The sequence below is a fragment of the Opisthocomus hoazin genome, chromosome 8 (genome assembly GCF_030867145.1).
Source record: "Opisthocomus hoazin isolate bOpiHoa1 chromosome 8, bOpiHoa1.hap1, whole genome shotgun sequence".
Taxonomy (NCBI): Eukaryota; Metazoa; Chordata; class Aves; order Opisthocomiformes; family Opisthocomidae; genus Opisthocomus; species Opisthocomus hoazin.
In genome coordinates this window covers 66,047,474-66,059,505 of record NC_134421.1, presented here as the reverse complement: position 1 = coordinate 66,059,505, position 12,032 = coordinate 66,047,474, and the positions used below count along the sequence as shown (strand labels likewise).

Genomic DNA, 12,032 nt, shown 5'->3' with positions numbered 1-12,032 from the left:
CATCTTTCACTGGAACATTTATAGCTCATGAAGAATAAGAAACACGAACATAGATTGTTTTTTCTCGTGTAAACTTTGACACTCTCTTATTGGCCCCAGCTCTGTGTCACTAGAGACACTACAATTTTTCTTTGAATTTTGGCCTTCCCCTTTCTGTGCTTTGGTACCCACATACATAAACAGAACTTTAAATCTGAAAGAACCAGTGTGCTGAATCTGTCCACATAACTTTTATATACTGCTATAGGGCTTTGAACTAAACTGTTGTGTGAATTTGAGCATCTTTTGGAATAGACACTCATTCTCAATTAAAAAATCGCTAGTGGTGGAAAACAGAATAAAGATGTTTGCTCTCCTTTATTGAACGTTAAATGCAATTGTAAAGTCATTTATGTATTTTAATCTCTATATGTTAAAACACTGGTGTAGTATGACCACACTTCTCATTTAAAAAAAAAAAAAATTGATGTCCATTATATAGGATGTTAATCGAAAAAATACCAATGTGGTGGAATCATGGGAAAGAAGTAAAGAGAAACAATCCTACACTCACATCATCTCCAAAAATGCTTCCTTCACCTTCACCTGGGCCTTTCAGAGAATAAACGAAGGCCAAGATGTAAGTACTTCTTTATGTATAGGGCTTTACAGCACAGCTTTCCTTGGACACTCACTGCCAGAGCTCTTGCCCTCCGTGAAGCTCACAGGCGTCTTGTAACGGGGGAGTGGTTGTCACCATATAGTGTCCCTTGGGAAGCAGCTGTAGATAAACCATCCATATTGAAAGACAGACGCATGCATAAGTCAATCCCTGAATCGATGCACTGGTGCATAGAGCTGTGGTTAATGTCTGAATGAAACGGTGTTATGACAGCAGAGTGGTTTTCTTGGCTCTCGTTGCAGAGCAGACAGTTCATCAATGACATGGCAAAGATCTACTCCATCACGGTGACTAACGCAGTGGATGGAGTTGCATCTTCTTGCCGGGCCTGTGCGCTGGGCTCTGAGCAGTCTGGCTCGTCCTGCGTGCCCTGCCCAGCAGGACACTACATCGAGAAGGAGACCAGCCAGTGCAAGGAGTGTCCGGCCAACACCTTCCTGTCCATCCACCAGGTCTATGGCAGGGATGCCTGCATCCCGTGTGGGCCTGGGAGCAAGAGCACCAAGGTACACAAACAGAGTGTCTCTGGGCGGTGGGCAGACAGGGTTTATTGGGATATAAGCACTCAAAGGGCCGGTTTTAGTGCTTTCCTACAGGTATGTGCCTTGTGAGCATTGCAGTGTAATTATAACCAATGATCCCACTCTTCCAGTTAAGTCCCTCATCTAATTTCTGTTTGTAAATATGCAAAAAGAGGATAAAATTGACCTATCTAGCTCAAAAAAAGATTAATGTCAAGAAGCTGTACTGGTAAGCATATACATTACCACTACCTAAAACTGTCCCAGACTCCTGCTGTTTGAAAGTCAGGGACTTCCTCAGCTGGATGATGTTTCTGTGCCTTTAGGAACCTGTAACAAGTTCCTCCTAAATGAAATTGTCCTTGAGCACAGGTAAACATTTATTGTATACACTGTGCTTTAGCAAGGACCTGCACGGGGACTCGAAGGACTGCTCCAATTTGTTCATATTCTTCCTGTCTCCAGCTGGGTTCATATCCTGTCCCTGTTTCTTGAGCTGTTTCTTGTGCTTCCTTCGCAAGATGCAAGTGTAACTGAGACTGTGTTTTTGTCTATCTAAAGGGCTTTCAGCTGGGACACTGGGATCCTAAAAGCACCCACTACAAATCAAAGCAAGAAACTGCATGTTCTTAGCTAATGCAGTGGACAGCAGAAAAGCCAGGCTTAGGGAACACTGAAGTCCTGATATGTGATTGCAAGGGACTGAAACAGGAATGGGAATTCTCCCAAGGGTAACGTGAATTACTGGAATAGGACAAAGTTCTCCTCCATCCTTAGCAATGAAAGCAGTCCTGTTTGCACCTGCTTGCTTTAACTCCCGGGTGAACAGTCCATAACTGCTCTTTAATGGATACCTCTCCTTCTCTGAAGGACCACTCTGCCTGCTTCAGTGACTGCCTGGTGTCATACTTCAAGGATAACCAGAGCCTGAATTACGATTTTAGCAACCTCAGCCAGGTGGGCTCATTGATGAGCGGACCCAGTTTCACCTCCCGAGGGACCAAGTTCTTTCACTTCTTTAATATCAGTCTGTGTGGGAATGAGGTGAGCTTGGCTGTATTGGGGGTTGGGGGATTAACCAATTTTGCTGCCCAGCATTCATGCTCTGTGGGATCACCATGAGACAGGACGAGGACTTTCCTACAACTGAGCTGTCACTGATGCCATGCAAACACTTCCCTCTGGACGTTGCCTGGCAGTGCAAGAGGACTTTTGAGCAGCCAAGTGATATTCTAGAGCAGAGGTGACAGTGTTTTAGGCATAAATAATGCTCAGAAGAAAATCCCTGTCACATCCTTACCTTTTGTTGGTTCTTGTGCCTTCACGTCACTTGGGTCACAACCCTGACTTTTTGTGCTACTACCAAGGAACTCAAGTGAAGAGTCTGAGTTTTTCAGGTGCCGGCTTCTTTCCATATGTTTCCCTTGTGACTTGGCTGGAGATGTTGCTGTCAGCAGAGCCCCTGGTCACGCTGCTCTCTGTTGCTGACTTTGACTGCACCCTTTTAAAGTGATGGAAAAATGTGTTTAGTCCATGAGTGCAGTCTCTGCCCCAGAGTCAAGATTTTTCTGTCTGGGGCTTGGACTGTACCAGACCGTGTTGTCACATACGTATGCTGAAGTTTCAGGGTAGTACCAGTGATGTGTATTGTTCCATGACAGCCAATGCATGTAGTTTGCATTAATGTTCAGCCCTGTAAAGTTCTGAAGTCTCTTTCCCATGTACCAAAGGGTTTGCATGAGTTGAGGCAAATGAGTAGTCACATTTCTTTACAGTGTTTTGCATACTTCTAGGCTTAAATATGTGTTTAAGTACCAGCTGGATTAGAGCTGCTGACAACTAGATCCGCAAAGGTACAGATATGCTCTCTGCCCTGTTGATGTGGTCTTCATCTTCCCAAACTAGTACGATGGTACTACAGTACTACCAACCTTACGATTAGGTCGTGAGTGCTTGGCATTTTATTAGGACAACTGAGTCTGGTGATTTATCTTTCATTGCTGTTGCTCTGAGATTCTAGCACTTGTCTTGACTTGTGGCACTAATGCAGCCTTGAAGACTATATGTCTGTTTAGGGAATTCATGTATTTGTGCTTTGAAAATATTTTACCTGGATTAAATCCCAAATAAAGAGGTATTCTACAGTATATTATTTAAAGGCAAGGGAAATAGGGTTTTCCTTTGCAAGCCATTTTGCTATCAGCAAGTAAACACTGTGCTATCAAGATAAACAAAGAAGAGTGCTTCATAGCACAGGTTTCTAATAAGACACATACGAGAGGTTTCTGGGTCTGTACAAGGCTTTAATCGGAGTTTTCACAATGGCACAGTTTGTTGTTGCAATTTATCCCTCTCATGATAGAAACGTCAAGTTGTTTCTAAGGTGCGGTAATGAAACTCATTCAGTTCGTGGTCAGGAGGCTTGCAATCTCTCCTTTCCCAAAATTTTTCATGTCTTATCAACAACCAACAGCTTCCCTTTTTTTTCCTGATTGTCCACAGGGGAAGAAGATGGCTATTTGCACTGACAATATCACAGATGTTACTCTGAAGGACATGGTTGCAGAATCAGAAGATTTTTCCAATTTTGTGGGAGCTTTTGTCTGTCAGTCCACCATCATCCCGTCGGATAGCAAAGGTTTCCGAACAGCCCTGGCTCTGCAGTCCAACAGCCTTGCTGACAGGTTCTTAGGTACATGGTTATTGTTACCATGGGTGTACTCTCGTATGTTTAGGGCTGCAGAGTAAATCCTTCTCAGCTCAGTAGTGCTGCATTACCTTGGGGAAAGAGTGAAGGAGTAGCCCAAGATTCAGTCCTACTTTGTTCCTGAGCTGTGAAGCGGATCTGGACAGATGCCATTGCTTTTTGCTGCTGATTCGGTTCAGCTGATGGCTGGAGGAGAACAGCAAGCGCTGCCCCCATGCTTTGTTTTCCATGCCCGTATTACTCACTCTTCCCTGTGTTTGATCTGGTGGGTCCCATGGTGCCTAGAATTTCAGCACAAAAATCTGGAGAATATAATTAAAAAGTACTGGTTTTCTTTCATGTTTCCCACCCACCTCATGCAGGGCAAGACCAGTCACTGTAGTAGTCACATTAGTCCAAGTGTTTCTGCCCATGCCAAGTCCCCGCTCGGGCAATTTCAGAAGAAGCTGGTGCTGGGACGTAATTAGGCAAGGAAGGAGGATGCTTAGGGCAGCATGGGGCCATGCACATTGTGAAGTCTTGCATTGCTCTGGCTTGCAAGTTCCCAGAGTCCAAGGCCAGATTAGGCAATGAAGTCATTTAGTCTGCTCACCTATCCACTACAGGCACGGAGTGTTTGTGCTTCCTCCCTGGCGCTGAGCCCAGAAACTCAGATTTGACAAAAGCACGTCTTTGGAAGAGCATTCAACCTGGACTTTTAGGACTGCCAGAAATAAAAGCTTTGCCACAGTCATTGATATTTTTTCCACTGGTCAAACACTGTCTCTGTATTTTGTTTTAAAGCAGACTTGTTTGCTGTTTGAATTTTTCAGTTTTCAGCTCTTGCTTCTTGTTATTCTTTCTCCACTTCACACCCACCTTTTCCTCTTCGGAGAAATATTTTGTGTAATGGAATCATCACACCCTCCCTTTCTGCTCTTCTGATAAACTAAGTAGACCGAGTTCTTCTCAGTCTCATGCCATCATGTATTTCTCTCAAGATTTTGAATAACTTTTGGGGCTCTTTCTGCAGCCTCTGTAACTTGAAAATATAATAAATATTTTCTTAAAGCCTGGGCATTAGAATGGGACAGCATTCCAGTATTTAATTCACTATAATCACAATACAAATCACTTCCATATTGTATTTAACTGCAAGGATGGAATCCCTGAGTCCTTCTTTCTTCAGACTCATGGGATTTCATGATGGCTTCTTGGATCTGATGTCCACTCTAGATCTTTTTCAAAGTTACATTTTCCCAGGGAAATTCTCTCTTCCTTAGGACTGGCCTTCATCTCCTGCTGCACTTGTCTGCACTAAAATATGCTTAGTTTGACTGGGACCAACTTACTAAGTGAATCAAGTTGCTGTGTATTTTATTCCTGTTCCTCTTAATCTTTGTCTCATCTACACACTTTACCAACAGTGATTATATACTTACTTGCAGATCCCTGATGATAATCTTGCATTTTGGGACTCCAATATCAATGCCTAGAGAAGCCTGGAGACATACCACATTTGATGACAATTTCCCATGCCAGATAGTTTTATAATTAGTTAGTTAAATAATTTTTAATCCAGAGTGTGTGCTTAATTGATAATACACTGCTAACTTTTTAATTAGAATCTCATGTGGTAATTAGTGAAATACCTGATAAATTTACATAATTTTCTTTAGCAACCAAATTCATCAGCACTCAAGGAATTAAGTCAGATTTGTTCACCAGGAGCTGTTCTCCATAAATTCATGTTGACTGTCACTCATTGTGTACCTATCCATTAACTGAAACCCATCTTCCGATTACCATTCCTGTTATTTTGCCTCATCACGTTAGCCACGTTGTAATTTCACTCACTGTATCCCCTCTCCATCAGTCTTTTGACATTTCCTATCATTAAAAGCTCTATTAAAGGTCACTCTTAGGTATGGGTTTGCTAATTTATAAACATGCATGCCAAGTAGATGCCAATATCCTTGCCTGCCACCGAAGGAACGAGGTGTTCAGTCATTGCCTTGGAAAGCAAGGAGATAGTCCTGAATTTTTCCTAATACAGAGAAAAGACAACAAGCTCTTCTGCTGCCTTTTCTTTATCACAATTGTTATGTTTTAAAAAGGTTGAAGTTTGCCTTTCCTGTCCATAAGATGTACTTTTATTTGTAATATTTCTAAAAAGCTCCAATCTTAAAGTTTTTCTAGTGCTGCCAAACACAGGCGTTTCCCTGAAGTCTTTAGCATCGCTTAGCATTTTTCTGTAGCTCATAACTTCTGATTTTTTTTTATTTCCTATTCCCCCTCCATTAAGCTTATGCCAGTGTTTTTATCTGATTTGCTCTTTTACTGCTGTTCTGATCCAAAGTGGACTCTTAGTCAAAGCAATTGTCATTCATGAGAGAGTCATTGTGGCTTTTTAGCCATATAATTAATATCCTCTGAAGAATGACGTATTCTTTTTCACACTTGATTTTGTTTCTAGTGTTCTTATTTTTGAGAAAATGCACTTTGAGATGCTGTCTCTGTGGTGCTGCGTATTGGATGGGAATATTCTCTTATTGCCTCTGTTAACTACAATAAGGTGCCTATGAGCTATCATCTTCCAGACTAGTGAGTAACTGTCCATTGTGTTGCAATTTGAATTCAAGTTACCCTGTGTTCGATGCAGTGCCTTTGATGGGAGGAGATGATTGTCTTTGCTGATGTCAGCATATGTTCGCCGAATGGAGGCCTCTCCACATGACCTGGCATCTTTCTGCACATGCTCCTGATGGTTGCTGCAGTGCAGCTCATTTTGTTCTGTCTGTTGACGTGATGTTCTGTAGCTGTCCTTCACCTGCAAGCCCTCCTGAGCAATGTTACTGAGCACATCGCTCCATGTGCTTTCACAGTCCCAGGCTCTGATTTGTCCTACACCAGGTAGTAGTGTCTAGTGAAAACTGTCACCTTTGTTATCTACTGTGTTTACCTAAAAGGATTATAACCAGACATGGATTTTCCAGCTGTGTGAATCGTCCTCCCAAATGTAATGTGAGTCAAGTCAAAGTCCCAAGAATTCATCTAGGCTCTCAGAACTGTTACAAGAACAAGTGGAAAACTTCTTTTCTTCAGTCTTTCCCATCTTCCCTCCAGCTGTTGGCTGATGCTACTTTTTCTTATTGTCCTAGCAAGTTTTCACCTTACTAGAAGGATGCAACCTGTCCCATTCGTACATCTCCCTCTTTTGAAATGTTGCCATGCAGCACCAATATTTTCTGTCTTCTTTGGTTCATGGGGTTGGAAGGATCTCTAAGAACTTTGGTGACTTGAATTTTCCTCTTTCTCAGCTCTTCTCCAAAATCCATGCAGATCTGTGTAGCCTGTGTGTTCCACACACCAGCCTGTCATTTGTTCCAAAATGTGCCACCAAGGCTTGCCTACAACCCCATAATCTTTCTGAATCTTGTTGTTGCATCTTTCAGTTTTTCTCCCAAGGTACTGCAGGTTGCTCAGGGTGTTACGTGGTTATGATGTGTTAGGGTTACACATTCAAGGCATATGCACTGAGCAGTTGATTGGATCAGATATCTTCAGTGGTCCTTTCCCAACCTAAATTATTCAGTGATTCTGTAATATCCTGTGATTGCTGTGAATTCATACAAAAAAGTAAAACTTATTTACACTGGTGTTGTTTTATTATTTTTTGTTTTGTTATGTTTATATGAGGAAACCAGACTCTATGAGGAACATACAGATCTGCAAGGTTTAGTTAGAATAGAAGAAATTGTAGAATGTATAGTGATGTCATTAAATGCTATTAAGTGAGACTCATACCTTTCAGACTGAGAAAATGTTATATGTGAACCCCTCAGAAATCCATTCTTAACTTGTTCCTTTTTTTTTTCCTTCTCAAATTTTAGGAGCTACTGTTGAAACAACACTGGAAAACATCAGCATCAAGACAGACGTGTTTCCTCCCTCTCCAAGCAAAATACCTGATGTGCATTTCTTTTACAAGTAGGTAAAAAATACTGTTTATTTGTATGTCAAATTTCTTCATTTGTTTAAAGAAAGCTAAAACTGTGAGGGGAGATCTTTAATCCACCTTTAATCTTTGTCACTTTAGTCAGTATCTGGCTGATATTGACTGGCACATTGAAGAACATTTATAAAATCAGCAAACACTGTTTACTCAAATATAAATTATATTTGAACTGTAGAGAACGATACTGGAGCTCTAATTCATCCAGGTGCCACTTCCAGTGTCGTGTTCCTTTCCATAATGTCTTATATGTGGCTTTTATATGTCCACTTCCAGTTGTATATTTTCTTTCACATTGATTTGTATTTACTTTCATGTTAGAAAAACAAACTAATCAACATTAAAAATTATTGTTCCAACCTGCATAGCTGCTAGTGTGCTTTTCCTATTCTTCACTTTCCTTAATAAAAATACCTCAGCTTGAGTAAGAATTATCTCGAAGATCACCTCAATTAAGATGTCTGCATGCTGGTGGCTGCGTATGAACTGGGTTGCTAAGCTTGGACTCTGGAGCCCGTGGGGCTATTGAGCTTATTTTAAGGCACATATCTATATTTCTTCTACTGATTGGCTCTTTAGATTGTGTTAGCTTCAGTAACAGACCTTAATTGGCTATAGCACTTTGGATATCAACATTTTATGCATATGTGAATACTTAAATTAAGTGTCTGATTCTGCAAACTGAACCCTAAACCAGTGGCCTTAGTTTGAAAGTATTGTGAACTTCACTTACAATGTCTACCATGTTGGAATAAGGTCCATTTCTTGAATCCCTTTTGCCTTGTGCTGTTTCAGGACAAGGTGGTTCTCAGATGACTAGGTGAGGAGAGAGCCAACATTAACTCTCCAGCAGAGTAACACACCAACAGCACCTGTGATTCTCTTTTTTAATCGTTCTGTTCTGTTTTGTGGGCAGGTTTATTGTTGACTTGGCAAAATTCAAACTAGCTAGAAAAACAGAGCAATTTTCTGAGTGGCATCTCAGAGCACTTTGAGATTTAAATGATGTGGTGAAACCTACCATGCTTCTGTTGCTCCTTTTTTTTCTTCCAGCTGAAAAAGGCAAAAGCACTGTGGTGAAGGGTATTTCTTTAGTACTGCAGTTGCATGAATGGATAGCAACCTATGAAAGACCAACGTGCATTTACTGTAGTGGAAACATGTTACATTTGTCCTCTTGTTTGACATTAGGTCTTCAACAGTGACAACCTCCTGTGAAAATGGCCGTGCGACTGTTGTGACAATGAGATGCAACCCCAACAAACCAGACCAAGGAGAGCTTTCTGTGCCCAGGTATTTTCAGTATTTATATCCTAGTAGTGCCAAAAATCCTTTTCTCCTCAGGTAATCTTTACAAAACTCATTAGTAATTTCACACTTAACAGTGGTTATTATTAGTAATTTCACACAGTGGTGAGGAGTGCTGTCTCCCTCATCAGCCACCCAGGAGGTCTTACACATTTCTCCTAGGTGAAGGATGTGTGTGTTCATCACCTCGCAGCAGACCAACTGCTCTGTATTCAGGCTGTGTGATGAGAGAGGTTAGAGCTCGGGCAGGTTGTTCCAAGCTTAAAGCCAAAAGCAAATGTAGTGATGTTTTCTTGTCTCACTTCTCCTTTATTTCAGTTCCTTATTTTGATCTTTAGCCTCCTGATTGGAACTGCCTAGTCGGGGCTTTGAGAGGTAGTTTTTCTTCCTTGATCTACAGCAGTGGCTGTGGACAAAGTGATTTTCTTGAAAAAGAGCAATCTGTCCTAGGAACTATGAAATCTGCTATTGCAATGCTTAAGTGAGTCCTGACTCTGTCTGGTTGAAGTTCTATATGTATTTATTTATGTGTCTCATCACTCCAGTTTGTGTCTTGGACTCTTTGTACCAGCTGTGTTAACTTACCTGCCCTTTTTTCCCTTTACTCTGATTCGAATAACTACAAAGGCCTTCTTTCTTCAAAAATCCTGTTTATGCCTGCATCTGAAAAGTCACAGAGAAAAAACAATTAAATAAATAATTCTATTACTTTTTACCAGCACCCTGAGATTCTTCAGAAGTTTGCCTCAACTCTGATAACCCTCCTCTTTGGCTGGCAGCACCCATCTTAATCTGTCTGGACGTTACTATAAATCTGCTGATATCCCTGTTACTCATTCTCCTTCCCAAAAGTTAAGTCCACTTCCCAAAAGCTAACAGTGTGAGAAGCATCGGATCCTCTTTGATCACTGTCCCTCTTGGGATGGTTGAACTATGCTCACCTGAGTGAAGGCAAAGAGTCATCTACTTCACAGATGATGGATGAGTGATAGATGTTTGAGCGCCTTTGGAGATGCTTACCCCAGTTTCTTAGGGACCTGACACACTACAAATTATGCTGGGCAACAAGCCACTACCAGCTGACACGTGAAAATCCTCCAGGTGTCCTTCTGGTGTAACAGGTTAAGCATGGTGTGAGCTGTGGTAACTTACCCGGAGTGAGGGAGGAGTAACCTACCTTGCTTTTAAAAGTGTGAGCATGGGCAGAACCAGCACACAGCTGATGTGATGTACCTTAACTCAGTTGTGTTCTCCCTTCCTAGCCTCCTTTCATTAGCTCAGGAGTCAGACAGCTATTTTCAAACAGTGAGGTATCTGATACCTGTCAAATAATACTGCATGTAACTCCTTGATTCTCCAAACATGGTGTTTAGTATCACATGAAGTTACAGCGTAAGATGAAAGAGGTTGAGGAAAAAGGTCTGTCAGTGCTCTTGCTATGTACATTGAAAAAATGTTCCGTAATCCGGAGAGGACAGTTGTCAGTCCTTCAAATCAGGATAAGCCAGAATGGGCTTTTAGGGCTGTGGATTTTTCAGTCCTGCAGATCAGGGTAGCAGATTTCCAGATGATATAGAAGAACACCTTTAAATCTATTTTTCTGTGTGGATAGATTTCACGTTTACATGACCTAGCTTTTTGCATGGACTTTTTGGCCACTGCTCTGCTGCTGTGAGACCTGATGTAATTGTCAGTAACAAAAGCGGCAGGAGAGTCCTGCCATTGCTAGTACAACTTTCTTCTGCAGGCTGAATACAAAATAGGGTCATTAGTCTTTCTTAGACTAAGAGAAGCTGTTATCTCTTCATTAACTGGTGAACATACTTCTAGTAATTAACCGTGACAGGGCAAGTCCATTCCATATGGACGAAATCACCCAGATATCATTAAAACAACAGCAGGAACCAGATAGCGGCATCCGTGTGGAACAGTCACCCAGTGCAGGAGAACAGCGAGAGAGGTGTATGCTGTGCTAGCCCGTGATGGTGGAATGCTGGGGCAGTTCTGCTGGTCTCCAAGGCTTGCTTCTTTCTCTTCTTTTCATCATGGGTGTGTGAGTAGCACTCACTGCCAGCAACTGAACTGTTCTTTTAGACCTTTGAGAGCCCAACGTCTGTTTTCACTTAAGAAAGCATTTTACAAACTGGGAAAAACTCTTCCCCAGATTTTTCCATCTGCTGACTTGATGGATGTTTACCCATTTGTTGTACTTACCATTACCAATGTTCAGGAGCAGAATGTGGAATAAGGATGCAAACCCTAGAGTGTTTCATAAGTGATAACTAAGTTTTGCTCTCCTTGTAGCTCATGCCCTGCGGGCACCTGCGATGGATGCACTTTCTACTTTGTATGGGAAAGTGCAGAAGCTTGCCCTCTCTGCACGGAGCAAGACTACCATGAGATTGAGGGAGCCTGCAAAAAAGGATTTCAGGTACAGACCCATGTCTCCCATTCACATGGGTTCATTTGGGTATAAACTGGATTCTGTTGAATTTCAGCATGCAAATTGACAGGTTAAGTGCAGAGTTGGGAAATCCCAGTCCAGGCTCTGAGCTGGCTGGGTGCAAGTCTTATTGGTGAAGTGCTGTGTCAAGTCTTGGATATTTGTGCTAATGGTGGCATGGTTCCTGGAGGAGAGCTGGTTTGTGTTGACCAACTGTGTGGGTAGGGATGTGAGCTCTGTACACATTCATACATGCAGGCGAGTTGTTTGTGAAGGGTGGAGTGCCCAAAGGACTTAAATCCTTTAACAACTGTAAACATCAGGGGCAGGCTGAGAAAGGCTTCAGAATGTCAGTTCAGAAATTCATCCTTCCTTGCTTGCAAATTTTGCTGCTGCCT

General features: G+C 41.9%; 1 protein-coding gene across 1 annotated transcript in view; it reads left to right on the top strand.

The window, feature by feature from the left end:
• Nucleotides 1–12,032, top strand: part of ELAPOR2 (endosome-lysosome associated apoptosis and autophagy regulator family member 2) — a 104,288-nt gene that overhangs the window by 82,206 nt on the left and 10,050 nt on the right. Inside the window, exons 13-19 of the mRNA XM_075428779.1 lie at nt 482–619; nt 904–1,167; nt 2,053–2,226; nt 3,685–3,874; nt 7,762–7,858; nt 9,075–9,176; nt 11,496–11,622. Coding sequence (XP_075284894.1) covers nt 482–619; nt 904–1,167; nt 2,053–2,226; nt 3,685–3,874; nt 7,762–7,858; nt 9,075–9,176; nt 11,496–11,622 — 1,092 coding nt within the window. The remainder of the gene's footprint in view (nt 1–481; nt 620–903; nt 1,168–2,052; nt 2,227–3,684; nt 3,875–7,761; nt 7,859–9,074; nt 9,177–11,495; nt 11,623–12,032) is intronic.